General features: G+C 34.8%; 2 protein-coding genes across 2 annotated transcripts in view; both read left to right on the top strand.

The window, feature by feature from the left end:
• Positions 1–25,882, top strand: part of LOC142341693 (uncharacterized) — a 47,952-nt gene extending 22,070 nt beyond the window's left edge. Inside the window, exons 2-3 of the mRNA XM_075392846.1 lie at positions 24,890–25,158; positions 25,512–25,882. Of these exons, the coding sequence (XP_075248961.1) occupies positions 24,895–25,158; positions 25,512–25,763 (516 nt within the window). The 5' untranslated portion in view covers positions 24,890–24,894 and the 3' untranslated portion in view covers positions 25,764–25,882. The remainder of the gene's footprint in view (positions 1–24,889; positions 25,159–25,511) is intronic.
• Positions 10,504–16,431, top strand: LOC142341685 (glutathione S-transferase B-like). The gene has a single exon (XM_075392832.1). The coding sequence runs from the start codon at positions 15,337–15,339 to the stop codon at positions 16,042–16,044; it is 708 nt and encodes a 235-aa protein (XP_075248947.1). The 5' UTR covers positions 10,504–15,336; the 3' UTR covers positions 16,045–16,431.
• Positions 25,883–27,810: the final 1,928 nt, after the last annotated feature.

Raw genomic sequence — 27,810 nt, 5'->3', positions numbered from 1 at the left:
TGCTTTTTGGTCAATTGAGTTACTTACCTCACTAAAAAATTACTTCTGAACTCACTTATGGAACTTAAAAATTCTATTCCTTCCTTTTTTCAAACCAAACAGAGAATGATGCGAGCCTTCTTGTTACGTTTTACGCGCTCCTGAAATGTTGCTCAGCATGGTCTGATAACCCATGGTCTGATAAGCTGTTTCATGGTCTGATAAAAAGTTGCTGCATGGTTGTTAGTGTCAGGGAAATTATTTTTCAACAATTTAACATTTCGAATTCTAGAAATTTTGGATAAAATTTGCAATTAAGTTTTTTGATAACATCTGTATTTTATTCAGTTTTTCTGGCCTCAGTAGCCAGGTAACCTCCTCCAGGGTTCGATAGTTTGTTATTTTTCAACATTTTTATAGAGCGAACTTCTGTTTTTTGAAACTTCTAAAAGTTTTGCCTACGATCTTTGAGCCAATATTTTTTATGCTGGGAAATTGGTTACTGGGTAGCCTCTAGAGACACAGAAATGATTCTGAAGCTATTAATATCAAGACTTTCAGAAGCATATCATTAAGATGTGCAATTGATTTCATTTTTTTAAATACTTTTGTCATTTTCTGATATAATCGATCTTCAAGGGCCAATGTTTTTTTCAGGTCTTACAGATATAACCCTGGACCGATTTCAGAGAAAAATTGATTTGTAACAAATTTTTGAAATAGGTATATTTAAAGGTAGCAAATTTTGCCTTCGGGATAAAAGAGTATATTTTTGTCAAGTTTGTTTGATTGTTTGTTTTGGAATTTTTTGATGATTTTGTTTGTTTGGCTGGCATTGTTCAATTGATCTGCTGGTCCAGTAGAGTACTTCTAAGTTTTTCATTTAATTCTTTGGATTGTATTTCAGGACTTGTCCTGCTATGTTTTTCGTCTCCATCGATGATTCTTACGACCTGATATCTTAGCATTGATTTTTTAAATGACTTCAGTGACTTCTACTGCATTGAAGTTAAATTTTGTTTGCGTGACACATTTCTGCTTTTTGGTCAATTGAGTTACTTACCTCACTAAAAAATTACTTCTGAACTCACTTATGGAACTTTGAATTCTATTCCTTCCTTTTTTCAAACCAAACAGAGAATGATGCGAGCCTTCTTGTTACGTTTTACGCGCTCCTGAAATGTTGCTCAGCATGGTCTGATAAACCATGGTCTGATAACCTGTTTCATGGTCTGATAAAAAGTTGCTGCATGGTTGTTAGTGTCAGGGAAATTATTTTTCAACAATTTAACATTTCGAATTCTAGAAATTTGGGATAAAATTTGCAATTAAGTTTTTTGATAACATCTGTATTTTATTCAGTTTTTCTGGCCTCAGTAGCCAGGTAACCTCCTCCAGGTTTCGATAGTTTGTTATTTTTCAACATTTTCATAGAGCGAACTTCTGTTTTTTGAAACTTCTAAAAGTTTTGCCTACGATTTTTGAGCCAATGATTTTTTATGCTGGGAAATTGGTTACTGGGTAGCCTCTAGAGACACAGAAATGATTCTGAAGCTATTAATATCAAGACTTTCAGAAGCATTTCATTAAGATGTGCAATTGATTTCATTTTTTTAAATACTTTTGTCATTTTCTGATTTAATCGATCTTCAAGGGCCAATGTTTTTTTCAGGTCTTACAGATATAACCCTGGACCGATTTCAGAGAAAAATTGATTTGTAACAAATTTTCGAAATACGTATATTTAAACGTAGCAAATTTTGCCTTCGGGATAAAAGAGTATATTTTTGTCAAGTTTGTTTGATTGTTTTAGTTTCTGAAATTTTTGATGATTTTGTTTGTTTGGCTGGCATTGTTCAATTGACCTGCTGGTCCAGTAGAGTACTTCTAAGTTTTTCATTTAATTCTTTGGATTGTGTCTCAGGACTTGTCCTGCTATGTTTTTTATTTCGTCTCCATCGATGATTCTTACGACCTGATATCTTAGCATTGACTTTTTCAATGACTTCAGTGACTTCTGCTGCATTGAAGTTAAATTTTTTTGCGTGACATGTTTCTGCTTTTTGGTCAATTGAGTTACTTACCTCACTAAAAAGTTATTTCTGAACTCACTTATGGAAATTTAAATTCTATGAGCATTTTAGACCGTATTTATTGAATTGACAGAACCTAACCCAGAAAGTCTAGTGGTCTATGAAAGGACTGGTGGTCTTTCTGTCTATCTTATTCCTTTTGTTGTTTAATTGCTCTGTAACGAAGTTTTTAGCAATTATATTATCCCTGTTCGTCTTTTTTTGCTATTTTTCTCTTGACCGATTTTTCGTCTGACCCATTTGACTTTTCGTCCTTAAAAACAAGATAAATAGGTAGAGCACAGCGGGCATTTACTTTCAATAGAAACCTTTAACCGCGTTTAGTAGTCCCTCAACTGCTTGGCGCGTTGAAGCTACTGGGAAGGCTTTGTTTAAGGTTAAAATGTCATTTTTCGGAGTTTTTGAGCCTAACGTGTTGCAATTTTTCATGTTTTTTTTTGCGTGACATATTTCTGCTTTTTGGTCAATTGAGTTACTTACCTCACTAAAAAGTTATTTCTGAACTCACTTATGGAACTTTAAATTCTATGAGCATTTTAGACCGTATTTATTGAATTGACAGAATCTAACCCAGAAAGTCTATTGGTCTATGAAAGGACTGGTGTTCTTTCTGTCTATCTTATTCCTTTTGTTGTTTAATTGCTCTGTAACGAAGTTTTTAGCAATTGTATTATCCCTGTTCGTCTTTTTTTGCTATTTTTCTCTTGACCGATTTTTCGTCTGACCCATTGGACTTTTCGTCCTTAAAAACGGGATAAATAGGTAGAGCACAGCGGGCATTTACTTTCAATAGAAACCTTTAACCGCGTTTAGTAGTCCCTCAACTGCTTGGCGCGTTGAAGCTACTGGGAAGGCTTTGTTTAAGGTTAAAATGTCATTTTTCGGAGTTTTTGAGCCTAACGTGTTGCAATTTTTCATGTTTTTTTGCGTGACATATTTCTGCTTTTTGGTCAATTGAGTTACTTACCTCACTAAAAAGTTATTTCTGAACTCACTTATGGAACTTTAAATTCTATGAGCATTTTAGACCGTATTTATTGAATTGACAGAATCTAACCCAGAAAGTCTATTGGTCTATGAAAGGACTGATGTTCTTTCTGTCTATCTTTTTCCTTTTGTTGTTTAATTGCTCTGTAACGAAGTTTTTAGCAATTGTATTATCCCTGTTCGTCTTTTTTTGCTATTTTTCTCTTGACCGATTTTTCGTCTGACCCATTTGACTTTTCGTCCTTAAAAACGGGATAAATAGGTAGAGCACAGCGGGTATTTACTTTCAATAGAAACCTTTAACCGCGTTTAGTAGTCCCTCAACTGCTCGGCGCGTTGAAGCTACTGGGAAGGCTTTGTTTAAGGTTAAAATGTCATTTTTCGGAGTTTTTGAGCCTAACGTGTTGCAATTTTTCATGTTTTTTTTATTTTTCAGGTTTTTTGTTGGAACAGTCTAAAATTGAGGCTGGTTAAAGCTGATAAAGATCCTTTGCAAGACATAAGTGCTTTTTATGATCATTTCAAGAGCTATATGTTTTCAAGGAATACACGCAGATCTATTTAAACTTTCACAATTTTTAAATTTTTTTGAAATTTTTGCCCTTTTTGAATTTTTTTCAGCCTTAGTTTTCAAGGAACCTCCTCTACGTGTTAAATTTGGGTTACTATATAGTTTAGTTTTAGTTTCTCAAATTTTTGAGACGATTTTGTTTGTTTGGCTGGCATTGTTCAATTGATCTGCTGGTCCAGTAGAGTACTTCTAAGTTTTTCATTTAATTCTTTGGATTGTATTTCAGGACTTGTCCTGCTATGTTTTTTATTTCGTCTCCATCGATGATTCTTACGACCTGATATCTTAGCATTGATTTTTTAAATGACTTCAGTGACTTCTACTGCATTGAAGTTAAATTTTGTTTGCGTGACACATTTCTGCTTTTTGGTCAATTGAGTTACTTACCTCACTAAAAAATTACTTCTGAACTCACTTATGGAACTTTGAATTCTATTTCTTCCTTTTTTCAAACCAAACAGAGAATGATGCGAGCCTTCTTGTTACGTTTTACGCGCTCCTGAAATGTTGCTCAGCATGGTCTGATGAACCATGGTCTGATAACCTGTTTCATGGTCTGATAAAAAGTTGCTGCATGGTTGTTAGTGTCAGGGAAATTATTTTTCAACAATTTAACATTTCGAATTCTAGAAATTTGGGATAAAATTTGCAATTAAGTTTTTTGATAACATCTTTATTTTATTCAGTTTTTCTGGCCTCAGTAGCCAGGTAACCTCCTCCAGGTTTCGATAGTTTGTTATTTTTCAACATTTTCATAGAGCGAACTTCTGTTTTTTGAAACTTCTAAACGTTTTGCCTACGATTTTTGAGCCAATGATTTTTTATGCTGGGAAATTGGTTACTGGGTAGCCTCTAGAGACACAGAAATGATTCTGAAGCTATTAATATCAAGACTTTCAGAAGCATTTCATTAAGATGTGCAATTGATTTCATTTTTTTAAATACTTTTGTCATTTTCTGATTTAATCGATCTTCAAGGGCCAATGTTTTTTTCAGGTCTTACAGATATAACCCTGGACCGATTTCAGAGAAAAATTGATTTGTAACAAATTTTCGAAATACGTATATTTAAACGTAGCAAATTTTGCCTTCGGGATAAAAGAGTATTTTTGTCAAGTTTGTTTGATTGTTTTAGTTTCTGAAATTTTTGATGATTTTGTTTGTTTGGCTGGCATTGTTCAATTGACCTGCTGGTCCAGTAGAGTACTTCTAAGTTTTTCATTTAATTCTTTGGATTGTATTTCAGGACTTGTCCTGCTATGTTTTTTATTTCGTCTCCATCGATGATTCTTACGACCTGATATCTTAGCATTGACTTTTTCAATGACTTCAGTGACTTCTGCTGCATTGAAGTTAAATTTTTTTGCGTGACATATTTCTGCTTTTTGGTCAATTGAGTTACTTACCTCACTAAAAAGTTATTTCTGAACTCACTTATGGAACTTTAAATTCTATGAGCATTTTAGACCGTATTTATTGAATTGACAGAATCTAACCCAGAAAGTCTAGTGGTCTATGAAAGGACTGGTGGTCTTTCTGTCTATCTTATTCCTTTTGTTGTTTAATTGCTCTGTAACGAAGTTTTTAGCAATTATATTATCCCTGTTCGTCTTTTTTTGCTATTTTTCTCTTGACCGATTTTTCGTCTGACCCATTTGACTTTTCGTCCTTAAAAACGGGATAAATAGGTAGAGCACAGCGGGCATTTACTTTCAATAGAAACCTTTAACCGCGTTTAGTAGTCCCTCAACTGCTTGGCGCGTTGAAGCTACTGGGAAGGCTTTGTTTAAGGTTAAAATGTCATTTTTCGGAGTTTTTGAGCCTAACGTGTTGCAATTTTTCATGTTTTTTTTTCATTTTTCATGTTTTTTGTTGGAACAGTCTAAAATTGAGGCTGGTTAAAGCTGATAAAGATCCTTTGCAAGACATAAGTGCTTTTTATGATCATTTCAAGAGCTATATGTTTTCAAGGAATACACGCAGATCTATTCAAACTTTCACAATTTTTAAATTTTTTAGAAATTTTTGCCCTTTTTGAATTTTTTTCAGCATTAGTTGTCAAGGAACCTCCTCTACGTGTTAAATTTGGGTTTTATATAGTTTCTAGAGGTAACGGAATGATATGCAACATTTTAACATTACGAGTTTCAGCATTTTAAAAATAAAACTTGCAATTTTTTTGAATCTTTTTGAAATTTTTAACATATTTTAGCTTTTTCCACCCTCAAGAGGTAAGGAACTTCCTCTTGATTTTGATATTAAGTTATTGCATAGTTTCTTGATGTAATGGAATGTTTTTCAAGATTGTACATCACGAAATGTAGCTTTTTTTTTTTAAAAAAACTTGCAATTTATTGGCATTTATTGTCCTTTTTCATAATTTTTTCTGCCTCAGAGGTCAGAAAATCTCCTTTAGGGTTTTGATAAAAAGTTACAGTAAAATTTTTATTGGTCATGAAATAGTTTTCAACCTTTTAATATCAAAAATTTTTGCAAATTTTAAATAAAATTCAAATTTTTTTCAATTTTTTGGAAAATTATTAAGTTCCTAGTTTATGGATATTTATGAGCCAGTCAAACTATTTAGTAATTCAAATAGGGATAATGGATTGTCTCTTAAGACGATCAAATGGTTTTGAAGATAATAATATCACGAATTTTTACATTTGCAATTGTTTTCGAATTTTTTCAATATTCTTCTGAGTTTAACGATCATTCACCGAAACTTTTCAAGTCTTGCAGATGGGTTACATGACAGAACTCCAGAGGCAAAAAATGGTTTCGAACAGGTTTTCACTGCGAAATGTGGGAACTTTTTTGAATTTTGCTTTTTCATTTTTTTTCTACATGATTTAATTACTAACATGGCTAGAAAAGTAGAAGTTGCACAGTCGAATCTCATCACGGAAAGTACTCCTAGCTCTCTCTCTCTCTCTCTCTCTCTCTCTCTCTCTCTCTCTCTCTCTCTCTCTCTCTCTCTCTCTCTCTCTCTCTCTCTCTCTTCTCTCTCTCTCTCTTTCTCTCTCTCTTGATTGGGGTTTCTTTCCCTCTGTTTCTCGCACTCTCTCTCTCTCTCTCCTTGACTCTTTTTAATGATGCCGCACTTCAGCTGCTGTTGTGGCCTGATATCATCTAATACCCTCACTTCACGCCCCTTCGGATATGCTAATGCTAGCCTCACTAAACCGTGGCTAGCTACTGCGTTTAAAGGAATTATCCTTATGAACCACTCGTGAATATACGTGATAAATTAAAAGCGCTCTTAACGCTATCTTAAGGTTGTCTCTACAATGAGATGTTTTTCAAAAGACTGAATAGTTTGATCTTTGTTATTACTGAGCAAGTAGTGGCAATCAAATGAGGCGTTAACTTTAGTTGCTAAATCTTTCGTCAATGCTTTTCATTCCTCTTGCATCTCGAACTTGTCATCAACTATATTTTCTGCTCTCAATGCGTGTGAGGGAATTGATTATTTAAAGTATTTGCTCGGGGTTACAAAATCCAGTAAAGCGAGAATAATGCGTACTTTTCGTTGTAACTACAATATTTGATAAAATAATCAAATGTAGGCAGCTTAGAATCAAATCAGTGCAATCAAATTTTGGTAATTAGAATCCAGTTTTGATAATAGAATTAAACAAGGCGAATCGGTAATGTGTGATCGCACATAAGGTTCCGACCCCGCTCATCCACAATTTTGGCATGATTGTCTACCAAATGAGGAACATAGATAAACCCAAAAATTCAAATGATTTTTAAACAAAATTGGTGAACAAAAAGATAGCCTCCAAAGCAAATAACTCAGTGGTGGAGTAAAAATGGTGCATTAGATTGATGAGATGTGCAAATAATAAGAAAGCGAGACAAGGCGAACAGCAAAATCAAATAACAACAACAAAAATTAATTATCGAAAACTTCATGTCCGTTTTAGAAAACAAAACTTAATAACAAAGTCAAAATAGCGTCAAATAAAACTGATATTAAACAAAATAACTTGTAATTCACCAGAAGAGGTATGAGAGTAGTCAATAAACAGGATTGGTAACAATTAAACAATAAAGAACAAACAGTAAAGTAGAGAAATTCGCTGATTTTTTTAAAAAAAACAATTTCAAAGTAATGAAAACCTTTAGAAGTCACCCAAAATATCCCATACGTGTACAATTACCAAAACTTCTATAGAAGGAATTAAGAACTGCCGGTATTCAATTTTTCATGCGGTTACAAAAAGAACAATAACGCTATTAATTACAGAATGAATTAATTAAATAGGTTCGTATGTTCTTCCAAAGGAAGCCCTTGAGAATTGCAATTATCCAGAATATGTCTTACATCTACAAAAAGAACGTCAAACATGGCAAAAATCGAAAATTAGTTTTTTTCCGTGTCGAAGCCAGTGAACGCAACGAATTCTTTAAAAACATTAGATTGTGTGACACCAATCCCCTTTTGTAACTTTCCCTTGATAGAAATATTGTCATGTTTGGCCTGTAATTAACGAGACTAGATAATCAACAGACAAAAAAAGGAACAAAATTGCGAAATTAAAGTGTTTTTTTTTAATTTGGAAAACAATTGTTTTCAGAGTCATGAAAGCCATCAGCAATCTACTAATATCAGAATATCGGCTCATCTTTTCTTCACTGAAAAGCCAAAGAAACCAGGTCATTGTCTAGAAAATTTCATACAACTAAAAAGACAAAGTAAAAACGACAGTTCAGACAAAGTTTTAAAAATATGTATATTCTTCAAGAAAGAAGTGTCGAAGCCGTTAAAATCATAATCTATATCTTCAAGGATTTTAATATTACCAATTGTGCCTTATTTTGAATCCCAATAATGTGATGTATGAACTGTCAATAACGTGATAATGTGACAAAACTATAAAACGTGAAAAATGGGCAAATACCTAATTTTTTTTTTAATGTGAAATCTAGTAATATCAAAGCCAGAAAACCATAACTTAAGGCGTAAAACCGCAATTAGGATTGAATTTGAGTTCAATAGGAAGAAGAAGCATTCTTCCATTGCTGACAATAAGCTACAAGTTGACCAAATTAAGAGAAAAATAGAGGCAAAGTTCAATAAGTTATTATTTATTTAAAAATAAAATACTTTTAAAAGTCGAAACGACCATAAGTTTTCAACTTGTTAACTGGATACAATAATTTGGAGCTATTTAGGAAGCCAATTGGACCTATCATTAGTGAGCTTTGGTTTGAAATATTCTCTTGTTTAACTTATGTAGAAAGGATCGAATTTTTTTTTATAAAAAGACCGACTGATTACAATCCAATTTATTGTCGGATTATACCAGTCCAAGATTGGTCCAAAACTAGCCCTGCTAATGCTGTTTGTTCATTAGGAACGCTTAGTTATTCGAATGTTGTAGATATTGATTTTTTGTTAAAAAATCAAAAATAGGTGCTGCGTTTTTGATAATCAACGAATAAATTTAGCAAAAAACGGCGAAGTTTTAATTACAGATTACTCCCAACGGAATTTGAAGTAGAGAAAATCCCCTTTTGAGTCTACAAAGATTGTGGTGGTGGTGCTTGGGTCTATACTTCCTATAAATCTAATCAAACTGGGCTAAAGAAACTTATTTCGTGCTGTTTTTGATGAAAGTATTAATTTTGAAATATTTAGCCGGAATTTTTGACAAAAAATTAATAAAAATAGCCTATAATATTTTTTTGTCTTTTCAACACTTTCTGAAAAAATTAACAAATTTTGGCAAAATTGGTAAGGTTTTAGTCAAAAATTCCAGAAAATGTGAATAAAATCTCACCAGAATTCACTCTATTTTCTCAAAATTTAAACCTCGATAACTTCCTGTAAAAAACGAAAATTAAAAATCTTTTATTCAAAATTCTACGCTGGACACGCTTTCTAATGATACCAATCTCAACTCTCTACGATGAATATATCGATCGGCCAAAATTCTCTGAACAAAAAAAGCCATTTGAGTATATAGTTCCTTCCCCCTCAAGAGGGGTCGGAACAATAAATCAGTGCAATAATAGAAATTCACCACAACGTTACTGTTTTAAAATTTTGATGTAGTCATATTTTCAAAGCAGGTCCATCTGATGTAGCCCCTGACTAACCGTTTATTTGAAAATGCTAATCCCCAAACTAATATAGTCTTAGTTTATATGATTTAATTATGTTTTTTCTGCAGAAGTCAGATCTCTGAATCTGACGACCCTTGACTTTAAATGCCAAACTTTTCCTTTCATTCTTTTGTGTGTAAAATAACAAGTCTCATTAATTATCAAATTTGTGATTTTATACCACACCGTTGGAAACTTATAGCACGATCGCTCTGACCTATTCGGCATAGCTACACAGAATTTAATCTTCCGAAACTTGTCTGTGTTATGTTCGACATAGAAGCAGGCAACCATAACAAATTCTGATGCATCCTAGCTTTAAATCCAGAAAGAGACTTGAATTTTCTGACTTCTATTTCTTTGCTAAAACTTTAGACAAATTCCTTTTCACTAGTTCCATTTTGGTGAATTAAACTAAACAATCTTATAAGTGAATCTTATTTGTCAAGAATTTCAACGTGACAGGCTGCCAGGTTTTCTAATTAAGCCAGATTGATGATCTTCGCCATGTAGATTTCATTGCACTCTGAACATTGTGAAGCAGTTGGCTCAATGCTGTTATCTAATCCAAGAGCCCACGTTCACTAAAAATGATTGACTGTGGCTTGAGTGAGTGAGTTTTGGGTTATGTTTTGAGCCAACATATAGGCCTTCGACGAGGATTCGTAAACATTGTTGGCTAAGCCTGATCTTTCTAGATTATAGCGAGTTGTGGTTCAGCAAAATTTTACTGACCCGAAGACTAGCAGAAGAGCTTTGGATTATTTCATGGTTTCTTTAAACCTTTCTCATCGTGCTAAAATCATATATTAGCATGTTCTGATTCACTCTTTTGCACGTGCGGTCGCGAAAGTGCAAAAAAATCTTGTGTTAGCCAAAAGTTCTACAAAAAGTAGACTCGTATCCTCTCCTTGTTAGGGTGTTTCTCTCTGACCGTGATCAGACAAAAAAACCTCACCACAACGCTGACTATAAATGAGACATCAAAAACATGATTCAGGCAAGAGTTCATAAAACATGAGACGACCAAACTGCTGCTAAGCGTCCGCAACACAAACCTGCATAAATTTCAATTCGAAATTGAACTAAACCTGAAGCCTCGAACCAAAACCAAAGTGTCTTTAAAAATGCGGAACATAACCATGCCAAGCTCTAATGCAGAGCTCATGTAAGCGTTGAAGTGGATAGTGATTTAATGGGGAGCAGTTCAAGACATATTCGAGGAGAGACGACCCTGAAATACGGTTGACCTACGACGAATTGCTGCTACCAGATGAGGAGCCTGACCATTTTTTCTGTGAGCTCAGGAAAGCAGCTTACATGAGACGATGTTCACAACATAGCTCAGCAATCTGCCAATAGAAACTACTCATAGCTGCAGGCCAAACAAAAACCATGGATTTTCTGTGCTGGAAAGACCTGTCACTCTGGTGGTACCTGTTCATCTGGTCCGAAAATCCAGAGCAGTGGTTGTCAGTGGAGCTGAATGCAGTCAGTCGGCGGTCAAAGCTTCAACCTAAAATCAAGAATTAACTATGCATACTCAAACGAGAGTTCAATTTCGTACGAAGGGCCTGATTCAGAGGCAAGCCGTCTCTACATCGGAAAGAGGACACTGGAAGATGGTGCATATTAAACCCGGTGCATATAAAAAAGGCCTTATTTTTGAGCTGCAATCCAAATATGATACCACTGGTCCAGCACTCCACGTTTTAAAACCAACAATAATCAGTTGGAAAACCAACGTCAACAAAATGATCCCCTCACTTTGGTTGTGCTTCGGAGAACATCAACTCCTTTACCTTAACTTTGATTTTGGTCAATTCAATTTTGAACGAATCACAGCTGTGAAGGATAATCAGCGTTTTGGTTGAGAGATATCAGCACCAATCCGGCCGCCCGATAGGATGCAACAACAAGCAATGACTGGCTTGATGGAGCCCTTGCAGTTAATGGGATCATCTTAATCATGCCACAGTGCACCGAGCTGACGTCAAACGTTCCTAATCAAATTGAATTCGAAATGGAAGGCAAGCAACGGAGACCGTTGGCTATCAATTGAGAAAGGAGCTGTCAACAGATTTGAGGATACTCGCCGCAAAATGTAACTAAAAATTTTCAGAAGACTAAAGGTTACGGAATGAGAAACGGACTCATTGACAACCCCCCAAACTGTTCTACAAGGAACAGCACTTGTTTCCCTTATTCCAACAGCAACAACCATAGCCAAAGTTTAGGTCAAGACTGAGAGTGAACTCATTTGCTTCAACAGAACCACGCATACAGCAGCACGGACATCTTCATGGTTTAGAGCCCCAATTGATTTGCATAAACCCCAGTCACCCTATTTTAAATAAACTCGAGCATAGGAACATACGCTCTAATACAACACGGCAGTGTTTACCCACAAATAACAAAACGTGTTTCAGGTGCTCTTTATTTTGAATCTGCGGATGATTTTTAGCTGTCTCTTGCCTCTGTTTCACGACAATTCCTATTCAGACGACAGATGTTCTGATCGGTATTGGCTCGTTGCTCAGCTCTCAGACAATGCCAAATCTTCCAGTATGTGAAACTTCAATTGAAACGTCTCAGACGCCAACTGTACCCAGTGAGATGCTAAACAAGGTTTTCACTGAACAGGAGCAGTTGGAAGTGATCATATTTTCATAATTTTGCGACAACAGAATTGGAACTCATAGGATCTGATGCCCTTCTTGCAACTGTTCCAAGAACATTCGCAACGAGAAAACCAAGAACATCCTATGGGGCCAACGCTCTACTGGGAATGACACTAATCGGCCCCAAGTTCAATCACGTAAAGAGAAAAACGATGATCCCGATGAGGATCTTCAATGTTCTTGGTCATACGATGCTGTGCATTTCTGTGAGGGCTACATCAAAGGACACACTCAAGAGGATCAAAAAGCAATCAAATTTTTCACGAAAACGACTGATGGCAAAGGCGCACTGTATGAAATTGGACTACCTTGCAAAGACAACTTAAATTTCCCAACAACTACTTCTTGACGAAGTTCTTGGCAATGAAAAGCTCTGCCGGAAGACAATTGAAGTATCGCTACGTGGTCACAGACAGGCACAGATTATTTCACAAGGGGCACGCAAAATTGGTGATAATTCACACGCCAAGCAAAGTGTGGTAGCTGCCTGACCTCCCGGTCATCAATAAAAACAGAACCAGGTCAAAATACGAAGAGTGATGGACCTTGACTTGAAATTTAGAGGGATTTCACTCAATGATTCCGTTCTCATGGGGCTAGACCTATTGTGCACTCTTCTTTGACTGCTTCTCCGATTTCGTCAGTACCAGGCTGCAGTAGCTGCAGACACTGAGCGTAAGATAATGCAAGCAGCAGTCAAAAATGGGGACAGCAAGCACTTGGCTTCCTGTGGACTTATAAGAGGGGAAGAGCCGACCGTGATTTACATGCCTCATTTGTGGTGCAACTTGCTCTCCCGCTTGAGCAATTTTCTTTTTCAAAATTGTGGAACTGATTACAAACTGCAGCATCCAGAGACCTATGACTCTATTACCAGAGTTATACCTGGGCGATTTCCTTTCGTGGTTCAAATCAGCCAAAGAGGCCTCAAAGAGAGCAATTGAACGCTAGTAAGTTCTCAGGACAGTTGGTTTTAACCTTACAAAATTTGACAGCAACAAAGCCGATGCTTTGACAAACAGTTCTTCAGGAGCAGATAGTCTCTAAAATTACTAAGAAATAGCGGATGCTCGGTTCAAGCTTGAGCCCCTCGTCGGATAAGCTGGTGTTTACAAAACCACACTAAAGTTACGATGAACATAACACCGCAAAGAAAGCTGCCTGTGGCCTTCGCTTTGTTTGATCGCCTTTCGCTATCACCTTTCGCTATTCGAATGAGCTATTGCGATCAGCGGATATCAGACGATCATATCAGTGAACATGGAATCGATCATGTCTGTCCTGATATTTTGGAAAACTTTATTATGATTGATGTACGCAGGGCACTTAGATCGGGCAAATCCTGCTTAATCTGCAGACGTTGGTTTGATGAGTATTGAGACGTTGACGTGATTGATTCTGAGATTGAAATGACATCTCCAGCCATCAGGATTTCAGACTCACCTAATCTTGAACGTTTGCGGACACACTTGCTCATGGTCAATAGCCATTTGTCTCAGGACGGGAGCCATGAGACTCAGATTTTGGGAAACTGCAAGCCGGACAACGGTTATATTTGTCTTCAGTTGTCGGAGCAGAATATCCAATGGCCGTTCATCCCTTACCTAACATCGCACTTTGGTGGTGTGGGAACGCTTTAGTCAATAAACCAAACGAAAATCGCTGATTGTTCTGAGAAGCCGAAAGTTAACAGTAATGACAGATGAATTCACGTCCATTGAATCATATGGCGAAGTGACTTAGCTGACCAAGGGCCACTTACTCCAAACAATTTTTTGATGAGAAGAACACATCTATGCGTCAAGTCAGTTTGGTGCAACCAAACCTAGTTTTCCATCAAAGATTACAAAACATCATAAACCCTTCTCGGTTTCTTCTGGTCAAGAGTTCTCAAATCATTTGAACCTAAGCGCAGCAGACGAACCAAACGGCTTCAATCGAATAATGATCTCTAGAAAAATCGCATCGCTTGGCTATGCAAGGACCAGACGAGGGATTTGCCCATTTCGAATCGTCAAAGCACACGAGAGCAGACGTGGCGAGAAGCGTTCATTCAAACGAGTTCTGACTTGGTACAACGCCAAGTATTCAGACTAGGAAAACTATTTGAAAATGGAGATGCGCCTTCTTCTGTTGTAGATGCGGGATGTTCGTGGTTCATCAATTTTGATGCTCGTGGCTGGAGTCTTAAACGTTACATAACTGTTTTCCACAAACCAATATAGTCTCAGTTTATTTCGTTCAAGATTGAGTTATTATTGGCTATTTAGAGAGACAGGTGAAGAGCTATCGCAAGCGAAGTCTTTCCAATTTTGTAAATTGCGCCAATTGGAATTTCTATGCTCATTTTTAATTAGCAAATTTGTCATTAACAGCCTTTATAAAGAGGCGCATATATTCAGTGTTTGTTTTGTCGTTTTACTGTTCCTTCCGCATGTGATATTAGCTCATAAAATTTCTCATCATGATCTTTTTAATTCTTACAAATCGGACAAAATCCAGATTGCCGACATGCGGCAAAAGATTTAATACGAATTAGGTGGTCCCAACATTTCTTCTTTTCATTACTCTAATGGTAGTATTACATAACCGTAATCAGTGACAGCGGAAGATATCACTGATTAGAACAGTTGCGCTAATAGAGCTACCACAGTAAAGCGATCACGAATAATGATTGGTAAACTTAATTGTCCTGTAATCTTTGAGGTCGTTAATGGTACGCTTGAAATACAGTTGTAATTATTTGTATCTTTTACATGAGCGGTAAGAGCTCGTTTGGTTGAATTCATAAGCGGTTATTCTTATGTACATTTGCCGATTACGGAGGTTAGCGATAAGTGAGATATTTCCTTTGCTCAATTGATTGGGAGTGATCAAAGACAGCGCGCTAGTTTTCTAATCCTGAAATATGGAGAATAAAACTGAAATTACTGTTGGGTACTTCAAAGTTCGGATTTATGTGGAACACATAAAACTGGTACTAGAATGCAAACAGATTCCGTACACATTTGAGGGATACATCAAAGAACAGCTTCCTGATGGGCGGTGGCTGGGTGGTGAATGGTATCTGAATAAGAAAAACAGCATGGGCTTGGACTTCCCAAACATGCCTTACTACATTGAGAAACGTCCTGACGGATCTGAATTTAAAATGACAGAATCAATGGCCATTTTTCGACACCTGGGTAGAAAGTTCTCCTTATATGGAGATGGATCTTTAGAGCACGCGGCTTTAGTCGACATGCTAATGGATGTAGCTTTGGAGTTGCGATTCATGTTTGTCGACTTGACATATCCCCCTGGCTTTGCGCAACGAAAAGCAGAATACCTGATCAGGGCGCAGGGAAAATTGGATAATTTTGAGAAGTTCTTGAATAAAAATGGCACAAAATGGCTTGCTGGAAATGAAATTACTCTTGCGGATTTCATGCTATGGCCAGTTTTAGATTTCTACCAGCTGATATATCCTGACTTTTTGACTGGATATCCGAAGTTGAAAGAGTTTAAAGAACAATTTAGCGCTATTCCTCAGATTGCGGCATACTTATCGAGCGATAAATTTTCGTCTCTGCCTATAAACAGTCCTTATGCTGATTGGGGTGGGCAGAAAGTGTAATTTGTGCGAGAGAACAAACTTGAGTGTATATGGATTTAATATTACACCTTTTCAAACAGTGAGCTACAATATAGATGAGCGAATTTACATTTGCCTTTTGGTTTCCTAATAAATGTTGGTTTTTATAACTGCCCATGTGTATAAAGTAATCATGATTTTTGACAGAAGTTAGGAAAATTGAGACAATTTTAGTGGCAACATCAGCTGGCGATTTTACAATGATGATATGATGTTATTTGTTTCCACACCTTGACAAACCGGACTGGACTCACAGACAAAATCAGTATTGAACCATAGTATTTCAATTCTGTATTTTTACTCTTGACCAGTACTATGATCGTCATATTTTAGACTTTTCATGACAATTAATTTTCTTGTTTGTTCCTACTCAAGTATTCTTTTGAGTTTTTGAGATAACTATTATCCAAACAAGATGATTTTATTTCTCAATGACTGCTCTCAAGCGAAATTTTACAAATTATAGTGACATTGTTTCATTTTCCGCAATTGGAAATTTTCTTCTGTTCAGTTTGACTGATTTTGGTGACTCTTCTCATACATATGTATACTTTTTATTAAAATCTTTTTGAATTTCTTGCTGCTGTAAATGTGTGTGCGACAACCGCCTTATGACGGCATGAAAGCAGAAGACCGCCGCTTCGAACTGGTTAATTAAATTAGTCGGAGTTTTCGATACTTGACTCCTCTATAGTTTTATCGTTGATTTAGTTTTCTATACATTGAATTTCGTTGAATTTCGTTCTATACATTGAATCGTAGGTACACTTGACCTATGAACTGGAAAATTATTTTGAAACAAAATGACAATGAAGTTGTAGGAAATGTACAGAAGCTAAAATCGAACTGTAGGTGGCATTCTGTTTCTTGAATTGTTAGACGTGTACAAGCATGTTATAGTTGCCTTCTTAAGTCGGAAAATCCGCCGTGTACAAACTTTGCAAACAATCTTGGTCAATCTTTATTTTACAGTTTCTTTGTCAAGCGTTTTTACAGTATATTCAACGTTTCTTTTTGAATAATATTTTTTGAACTTTCTACACTACTGTTGTCGGGAGTTTCTTCAGGCAGCTAGTTGAGAAAAGCCTAGAGAATTGTGAGTGGTATAATTAGAACGCTCTTCAGGCGTAGAATTTGAAATGAAAAGATATTTTTTATTCGAGTTCTTCATTTTTAGCGTTATTTTTGCGCAATTTTAGATTTTTGTGAATCAAATTGTAAACTGACAATTTTTTTACGGTAAAATATGGACCAATTTTGTGTTTCAAAAGAACGAGCTGCAATAAAACGGAAATTTTGGTCTCATCGGGAAGTTTACAATCTTAAGAATTTGAAATCTACGGGAAAGCTGTTTTTAATTCTTTTGATAATTTTTTGGATTTTTGCCATGTCAGTCAGACTTTTCATATCAAAGGTTCCATTAATAGGAAACCGCTTTTATGACCAAATGAGGCCCAATAAACATTTATTTTGTTTTCAGGGAATCACCGCTCATAATTTTTATTGCTTCGACACTGTGTTTTCGTATTTTTTAATAAGTTTTCGTGTTTTGCCTGCATTTGTTGCATTTTGTTGTCCTATGTCTTAATCTGATTAATGAAAACAATAATTTTATTCTTAAAGAGGATTAAACTGACCTATTTAATGCTTCGAATGCATACCTAATGGCGCTTAAGCTTTTGAAAGTTTTTTTTCGAAAAAAATTGACCGTTACCTGTTTTTCAAAGTAATTTCTGAACTTGTAGGCTGGTTCCACTAACGACGCATCCCATATGCTTTTTAGTGAATCAAAAATTAGTGTGATATGCGTTTTTATCTAATATTTTGTTTTACGACTTAGATGCTGCATGCACGTTTTCACATTTTTTGAGTTTTTGCTCAAAATTTTGGTTCTTCAGAAAATATTGAAATTTTGATTGGCGTTCAAGAGCGTCTTAGTTGATTTTGGTTTTGATGACTCCGACAGCCTCTTCTTGCGCTTTTCTATTGAACTCTTCGGTTTTGCCTGAATTTGTTGTCGTTTTGTACTCCTAATCGATGTATATGTTTGTGTTTAATGCTATCCACTGAATGCTATTGGTTTTAATGACTCTGATATTACGAGTTACCTTTAAAATTTAGTGATTTTTTGTATATTAGTTTTAATTTTTTTAATAAATTTTTTGAAGTCACATTATTACAACACTATGAGATGACTTTGGCGTTGAAATGAAAATCGTGCCAACATATCCAGTTTTTTTCCCTATTTAATTTGTTTTTTGTTAATAACCTCGACGCTTTTTTCTAATTTTTAAATTTCTTGTTTTTGGTTGTAATTTTTGTTTCTTGGGGGCTTAAGAATTCTTATGATTAATGACAAGATTAATGACTATCAATATTGCAACTGTGGTTTATTCCCACCAGAGATAGCGCTGATTGGTTTCTTGTTTTGAAGCTCAGCGTTTGTTTCGCATGTCTATAAAAGGAAACTCGAGGACAAAATTATTGTTCTTTTTGCGTCTTTTTCATATTTTTGTTATAACGCTTTTCTATTCAAAGAATGGATGCTTGAAGTTAACAGAGAAGATTGATAGAATTCATTTTAAATATAAAATTTTTTTTGAATGTCAAAAGTCCTTATATAGGTGTAAATTAGATGGCTATATAGCATTCAAAATTTATAATCTTGATAGCGCGAAAATATGGGATCCCTTGAAAACTTTTCTATCATTTTATTGGATTTTAACTGCGGCTGTTGATTACTCTGAATTTATTACTCTGAATCTTATTACTCAGACTAAAGGGTCAATATTGGCCAGATTTTTGTTCCGACCTCACCATAGTGGGGGAAGAACTATATGATCAACGGGGTTGTTACAAGCCAAAAGATTTGGATTATTTTTGCGCTGTCTTTTTGTAACAGCTGTTCTTTTTTTTCGGCTTTTTCCCGTCAACGAGCAGTTATATTAACTTGTTGATTTCTAGTTAACGGGTTAAAGAACTTATTCAATGCTGTCAGTTGCTAGCTAACGGTTTTATTGCCGTTGATTTCGTTTGTTTTCAAAATTTTCAATTTTTTTTTTAAATTTTCCCTTTCTGTTCATCTTTTTGTCCATTTGAAACTTAGTCTCATCAATAAGAGGTCTCATCCACTTTCTTGTGAGTTAAATTCAACCTAACGGGGAGTAGTTTTGTTACATCCGATGTTTTAAATCTTAGCCACTATGATTTCAAAAAAAATTTGAGCGATCAATGAGTATGCTTCTTTTTATTGTCCTTTAAAATATTCGCATTAGTAACAAGTCCCATTGATTTTCAAAAGAAGACTGAAGTGAACAAATTCAATCTTTAATTTATAGTTTGACTGAAATATTACACACCATAATTGCCATTATCAAATCTACTATTGAGATAAGGGCTAATAATTTTGATGGCTTCAGTACTGTGTTTTCGTAATTTTCTAAGTAATTTTTTTTCTCTATTTCTGTACAGAATTCAGATAAAATATAAGTAAACTTTTTTTGTGTGAAAAATCTTAATAAAGATGTTAATTAAATGGCTACAGACCATTCGAAATTTAAAATCTTGATAACGCGAGTGGATGGGATCCCTTGAAAATTTTTCTACCATTGTATTGGATTTTAACTGTGGCTGTTGATCTTATTACTCAGACGAAAGATTCAATATTGACCGAATTTTTTTCCGACTCCACCATAGTGGGGGAAAGACTATATGACCATCGGGGTTGTTACAAGCTAAAGTATTTGAACTATTGTCGAGCTGTCTTTTTGTAACAGCTGTTCTCATTTTTTCGGCTTTTTCCTGTCAAGGAGCAGTTATATTAAAGTGGTGATTTCAACCACGATGGAATAGCAACGGTGGTGAAAAATCGAGTAGGTTTGAAAATGATTTTAAAAAAAAATACCCTTAAAATTGACTGAGAAATTGGTGTTTGGACAAATATCTGGTTTTTGAAGACGTTTTTTTCTAATGCTGCAATTTAACTTCTCTATTTTCTTTTTCTGATTTTTGTAAATAATTGCTCTAAACTGTCATGTGCGTGTTCTAATAATGCATAGTTGTATTTTTGAATTCGTCAAAGAACAGTTAATGGTTTGATTGGCAGTTTTAATAATGTTTCTTGTTTGCCCGTTTTTTGTAGTTATTTTTGCTGTACTGCTTCTTAGTCTAATTAGTTACTTGTCTCAATGGCTCTCTAATGAAGCGTAATAAAAGCTATGTAACTGTTTCAATTGATACATAAAAGTTTCAACTACTTTCAAAAAATCTGAGTTATTTCGTTGACTTTCCAAGTTTTTTTTCAGTTTTTTGTCTTATTACTCAGTAATGACAGTTCCGATCGTTCAATGATATGGCATAAGTGGCCCTAATTAATTCTGTGTTTTCATTGTTAGTTTGTGTCTTTGACACAAACTTCAAAAATTACAAGAGAGTTTTTTTGTACTTTTTCACTCATTTCCTAAATTTTGTTATATTTTGTTTCTTATTAATGATCCGATCAATCATTGAGGCTTAAATAATTGATTTAATTGTTTCAGTTGATAGATGCTTTCTAGGACTTTGACACAAATTGTTTTCAATATTTTCTTGTTTCTAAGCTGTTCTTGTGATCTTGTCGCTTAGTCTCTAAACAGTTTTCCTTGGGCATCTATTTCGGCGTAAATGTCGTCAATTTTATGTGCTCCAGCCTAAAGATATTGTTTTCATTGAACTACGAAATCTTTTTATTGAATTTTTGAATCTTGCTTTCTTCTGCGTTTGCTGTCATTTTTTCACGTAAAGTACTGTTAATGCTTGTTTTATCACTCCTGAAGTGGCGTTGTTGATTAAGGATTTATGCATGTAATTTTGTGTTTTTAAGTCTGACGCCAATATTTTGGAAAGATTTGAATTGTGTTTTTAAAACTCTTGTTTTTGGAGAAAAATAATTAAATTGTTTTGAAGATTTTTATGTCTATTTTTGTGCATGGAAAGTCATGTGCTTTGTTGAATACTAGATTGTTGTTGCTGGAAAAATGGTGATTGTCAGATCATTAGTTATTAAAAATTTTTGGATTTTGATTCAGAATTTGACCTGTCCTTCGATGTTTTTTCTTCAGACAAATTCAACCGATCAATGTTTCCATCGTAGAATGTTTTGAAAGCATCATTAGAAAACCTGTCTGGGGTACAATTTTAAAATATAAGTTGTTTCGGATTTGGTTTTTACCTTTTTTATCCGACTTATTTGACTGATTTTTAAACTTGAACCTTTCATCAAAAATTGCGCTTTAAATATGCGCCTCCAGCGCATTTTAAATTTTACGGAAGTACAAAACTAGAAACTGCTGACACAATATTCTGAAACCCAGCAAAGGTCTAGTTTTATTCCGCTTACAATGAGTCTGTTCTGGAAATAGAACTTTGGAGGTTTTTCGCTACTTTAAATGGATAGTTTTCTGAATTGGATCGTTTATTTCTGATTTATTGAATTTTATTGCTGAAATACCTATTTCGCTACCATTTGGAACACTTAAGTGTTTTTATCTGGTGATCAGCAATAGTCTGGTCGCTGGTCGCAATATCTGGTCGCTGTCTTTGTTAATTGATTTTTGCTTTTTTATGCAACTCACGTTAACGATTTTTCAGAAAAAATCATAGGGGATTTTGGGCTTGTTCAATTTGCAGACTATACTAGTATTTTATGCGATATGAACCAGGAGAATCAATTGCAACAAAAATTGAAAATATTTTATTGAAGACGGACATTTACTTGAAGGAAAATCAACTCACTTGTAATGCTGATAAAACAGAACAACTTTATCTTTCTACAAGGGAGAAATTAGAACCAAAAGTTACTTTTAACTGAAATTTAATAAAATCTGCTGAGAGTTGTCGTTATCTAGGAACCTACCTTAATTCAAAATTGACTTTTGAGGCACATCTAAATGTAGTTTTAAAAAAAATGCCGGCCGCCATTCGCTCACTATATCTGGTAAGAAACCATTTACCTTTGGAAGTAAGGCTGCAAGTTTTCAAATATTTAGTCCTGTCTCATTTGTCATTCAGTGGAGTTTATTTATAAACCTTGTCTGCATAAAACATGTAGCGTATAAATCGACAGATTAATTGGGGCATAAAAGTGTTATATGGGTCGTAAATTCAATCATTGTCGTGATATCCTTCTCAAATCGAATGTCATACCAGCTGAATTAATTATTTCAAAGTTTAGTATATTGAAACTCCACACAGGCTTGAATCAGAGGATAGTATCAGAAACATTTAAAAAATGTGCAAACCGCCTACAGTTACAGAACAAACGGACAAAACAGCTGAGAATAAGAACGCAAAATTATACCAAGCAGAGTAAAAGATCTTTGATTTTGAAGAGCATACAAAAATGGAATAAAATACCTTTTAACGGAAGAGCGACGGAGAACAAAGCCCTTTTCAAAAAAACTCTAACAGAGTTTTTTAACGTCAACATGAAAGTTTTCCAGCAGATAGACAGTTAGGATCATTCGTGTCTAATTCTATATATAGTGGAACGAACAGCTTAATTGGTAATATCTATTAATAACCAGAAGAATAATGTATAATTTTGATTATTTCAATAAATATTCCTGATTATTCTGAATACATGTAAACTTTAACCTTTCGGTTATATTATAAATTTACATGTTTGAAAAAAATGATATCATGTCAAAATTTATTTAATAATAGCTTCATTTTTTTGTGCAATTCAGGCCGAAGGAACATATATTGTTTTCAGAGAAAAGATCATGGTTTTTCAGGAATGGAAAATGCAATTGGCTTCCTTGAGTAGTATAGGTGAATAAAACTTGGTTTCTAAATTACTTCCGTCAACTTGCAGTTTAGTCTCATTAACGAGAGGTTGCGTCTGCTTTATGGCGAAATTAAAATCAATCTTGTTAGTGGTTATAATTTCCATTAATAGTTTTGACTTGGGCACTATTGTTTTCATAATATTGTTTTGGATTGTTGCATACTTTTTAGTTTTGAGGTTTTGCTTTATTGTATTTTATACATTATCACAATAATGGCAAGTTCCAGAAAGGAAGTGCAATAAAACATATTCAGTTTTCGGTGAATAGCGTATGGTTTTAACGGCTTTGATACTGGTTTCCCGTAATATTTAAATTGAATTTTTGATTTTACGTTCGTTTGTCGTTCTTTTTGTTTTCACTGGACATAATCTGGATATTTATAGTTCTCAATGGCTTCCTAGAGAGATACCTATTAACCTATATAATTATTTATGTGGAATTTGATTGTTTTCAGAAATATAAGCGTATTTCTGTCTGAGCTATGACCATTTTGGTTTTTTGTCAACTTGTAACTCAGTCTCATTAAGGACAGGTGCCATCCAATTTGTCGTGAAGCATATTCAAGTTTCGTTATTGATTTTTTATTGGTGGTTCTAGGGCTCTGGCACTGTGCTTCAATTTGCTGGTTTTTGATTCTGTTCACTTTGTTCTTTTTGTTCCATTTTTCATATAGTCCCTTCAAAGATGGCCAATTAATGTTCAAATGAGGCCCAAGTGAACAATTGTAATTTAATTGTTCTTCTCATTTAATACTTTATGGGTTTATTGGCTTCAGCACTGTGTTTCAATTAAAATGTTTTTGAAATATTGGATTCTCTTTTATTTGTTTGCGAAGAAAGAACTTCATAAAGAAATAACAGGTAATCTATCTAATTTTTGTATTTGAAAGCTAATATACGTTTTTTTTGAAATTTGGTTTCAAGAATATCAATGGGATTTTGAACTCTGCCCCTTTTTTGTCAACACGATACCTAGTCTCATTAATGAGAAATCCCATATCGTTACAAGTGAAGTGCGATTTAATTTAGGTTTTAGCGGATGCTATTTTGACTTTGTTTTTAATTGCTTTTTAATTTATAGACATTGAGTTCTTGTTATTATTAATGTTTGTTGTTGTTGTTTTGGTTGTTGTTTATCTCGTCTAGTCTCATTAATGTCATGTTTCTTCTGTCCTTCTTTCTTTCATTGGTGGTAACGATTTTTTAAACTCAATATACCAATGATATCCGAACAGTTTGTGAATTTTTCACAGGTTCTTCCCCATTTGGCAGAAAACTATGTCACAAATAGACAAAGTTCTCAAAAACTTTTACTCAAAATAATCTGCGTTCGATAGCTTTGCAATGATTCCGGTCATAACCTGGTATGTTACATGGGCCACATACTAGTTGCCTGGCATCTTTTTTGATCAAACTTAGTTGAATTTAAACAGGTCAATATTTTGTTTGATTTTGTCAATTTGATTTCCACTTAAGCTGTCAACTGGTAGCGTAAATTCATCATTTGTTCCTGGAGTTTCTCATATTGCGTGTTTTTACATTATACCTTTCGACGACGCTACATTGGCAGACGTATCAAAATTTTATTGCTGACCAATCAGAATTAAGACAATGTACATTGTGTTTTCTAGTTGGTTTTTTGCTCCACAATACACTTAACAAAATTTCCATGTTTTAGGATGTAAACATTAAAATAATAGCAGAAGTCGCGTTAAGCTGAAAGAGAAATTTTTTTTGTGAATAAAATAATCTCACGTTTGGCTATGATAGATTGGTATCAAATCACACGGCGCGCGAGGCATGGCCACAAGTGGTAACATTAAGCATGTATAATTATGCTGTCAATTTTAGGTTAATTGAACACATAAAGTGAATGTTTTCAATTTCTCGGCCAATCAGATTCGTTGAAAATTCTATATTTTGATACGTCTATTTGTTTAGACGTCACTCTTTTCGATGATTTTGGTTCAGTTCAATCTTTCCTCGTTCCTTTGATTTTAGGTACTATGTATTTACTGACTCTGATTTTACTGCTAGCTCTGCTCAAGTCTCTCAAGAGCGAACTTGTCAGTTTTATTTTTCAATTTCTCAATGGCAGTTCAAATGAATTGAAACAGCAGTATCTGCAGTTGAAGAAAGACATCAGTGACATGATTGCAATATCAAACTCTATCAGCGCACAGGATGAGTTTGCAAAATGGGCTAGAAACGACCGCAGCCTTCGAAAGGCGCAAGAAAAAATGCAACAGTTCGAGCAACAGCTGATAAAGGTTACAGATGATAAAATGTTTGCTTCTAGCTCTTATTGAACCCTAATAATTTTACGTGGTTACTTGATTGATTTGAGAAAACCCTTACATGAGGCAAAAACCTGCAACCCCCCCCCCCCCCCCCCCCAATTTCGAGTCTCTACAGGTACATAGTGGTATTTAAATTGTTTGTGTAGAGGCAAAACGTGCGAAGATTTTAGAATTTAACTTTACCGAGGCTGCATCGTTTTCTTCTAGGCTAGAATTCATGCCTAGTGCAATATAACAAAACCAATCATTAACATGAGCCTAGACCAAAAAGAAAAAGCTTTTTATTGATCACTCAAGATTTCACTGGCTCTGAATTGTTTCAGAACAGGACGACTTCAAGCTTCTCTGTGAATATCATAGTGAGTGCCATACTGTATGTGACAACTCTCTTCTTACTAGTCTGCAATCGATCAACGGCTGTAATTTTCCTGCCGAATGAAGAGACATTTTGGCACCCTTTCCAGTCAATAGTATCGTACCCGTGTACACAGACAACTGCAGTTAGTCCCTGGATATTTTACGCCTGTTCGTGTTATGGACTTGCGACTATCAAACACAAGCTAACTCACGGTTGATGTATGAAACTGACTTATAAATTAATTTTTCTGAGATGGTAGTGTTTGCTGTGATATAACAATTACATGCTGAATCTGAAGAATTTTGAGCAAATTGATAATTAGAGCTTGGGAGTTGATTTCTTCAGGGCAACCGTAAAGTAAAACGCATTATCGGCACTATCTGATTTTCCGCCTGAACCCAATTTTTTGCTCATTGGTCGGCCTAGAGTCCATGTTCTTATGAGGTCAAGCTAAAGGCAGTGTTTTCATACATTGCGTAATTTGATTACAAGTCTTTTTTTATTAAAAATTAAATCTTTAAATTGTTTTTTTTTAGATTGCAGATCTACGAAGCTATTGCGACTATTTTCTGGCAATCTGCCAGCTATGTTTTTTCCAGTTTAAATTCTATTAGTTGAACTTGAAAAATAAGATAAATATCAAATGAATTAAATATCCAATTTATTTTTATTGAAAAGTATAAAATGGCGATTGTTCCAGGCTTATAATGGCCTCTATATAATATATAATAACCTCTAACGACGCCGTTTGAAGCACCCTCAAAGAATTTATTCCCCCCACTGAATAAAGCAGGCTACAAAGGATTACAGTTTCCACTATTTGTTCGAGACTAGAGTATTCGGTTATGTCAGTTATGTTACTGCGGTCTTTTTTCTGTAATTTTTCGCTTGGCCGTTTTTTCGCCGGGCGCTTGACAGCTTCTAGTCCTCAAAAACGGGGTAAACAGATAAAGTTCTGAGGACATTAAGCTCTCTCAGAGCCTTGCACCTTACTAGTATCTAATGAGAATTTTTACAGATATGCAGTTCATAGAGCAGTTTTTGATCTCTTGTAGTAGATATGGTTTTCCCATTACACCATTATTGTTTTTTTTGCATCTGTTCTCTTCTCTTTCCCCCTGAGAACACGTGTGTAATGTATATGAATCAGCAAACTTTCTTGTTAACAAACTGCGTAGACCATTTTTTTTGTCTGAGAGAAAGTTGCAGGGTGACTGTCAATGCTAAGAAGCAATCGTCTTTTTTTATCACAAGACACGGTAAAAATTGATTTCTTGCTGATTGCAAACTGCAAATGAAATCTAGTGATTCTTTTTATAAAAACTAAATGAGGTTGAGGGGCCAGTTTAATTAAACGAAAAGCATTGCTCCATTTTTCAACCTTAACTCTGATTGACTGTGACAGACTTGTGCACAAGGAATTAAATATCAAATTTGTTTTTATTGAGAAGTATAAAATGCCGATTGTTCCAGGCTGCCATTAAAAATGGGGTTACACCAGCCCGACTTTAAAAAAAAATCTTTTGCAGAGCTACAAAGAAGTTATCATTAACATACTGCGCAAAAGCTGAACTGATATTCTGAGTGACCAATTTCTTATTTCCGGAAAAATTGAGGCATAAAATATTAGTTAATGTTCACTTTTTCGTAATTTCATTTAAAATGCACTTTTAGAGTCAAAAATTAGATGACAATTTGCAAGAGATACAAAAATGATGCCACCAAAAAAGTCTTGAAAACTGAATTGATTGTCGAAGAAACATTTTCTATCTTTTTTTATTTCTTGAGAAAAAATTTGGTCTAAATACTTTTCTGGACTTTTCTCCTTTTTGAATGCAATTTCCACCTACAAATACAACAAGCAGATAAATTTTTTATTATATGCATAAAACTTCAGACGGAATTCCAAGTGTTTTAAAATTAGCTCAAGCAGCAGAAAACATTGCAATGACAGTATGACATGCAATGTCGAACTATTCGAAAAGATTTGAGCATTAAAATTTAATCATCCAAAAGTTCTTTTTTCAAATGTATTGATGCCCGAGAGAAGAGGTATGGACATATACTTAGCAAATTTTTAGTGGTTATCAGAAAAAGGAACAATTTCAATTCGAGAGAATGTGATTCTAGTTACCAAAGAACATTTTTAAAATGCTGCAAACAAATGAAATCACTTAGCATGCAGCCTCATTTTTTAATCAGAGAAAAAATTAGATTCGCCATAGAGCGAAGTGGCTTTTGATGAACCAGGAGCAGGTTCAAGA

Source organism: Convolutriloba macropyga, chromosome 6 (genome assembly GCF_964194025.1).
Source record: "Convolutriloba macropyga chromosome 6, txConMacr16.3, whole genome shotgun sequence".
Lineage (NCBI taxonomy): Eukaryota > Metazoa > Xenacoelomorpha > Acoela > Convolutidae > Convolutriloba > Convolutriloba macropyga.
This window is presented reverse-complemented; position numbering and strand designations above follow the sequence as displayed.

Excerpts from the sequence above, each read along its gene's own strand:
- LOC142341685 (XM_075392832.1), top strand. The coding sequence starts at position 15,337 with ATGGAGAATAAAACTGAAATTACTGTTGGGTACTTCAAAGTTCGGATT.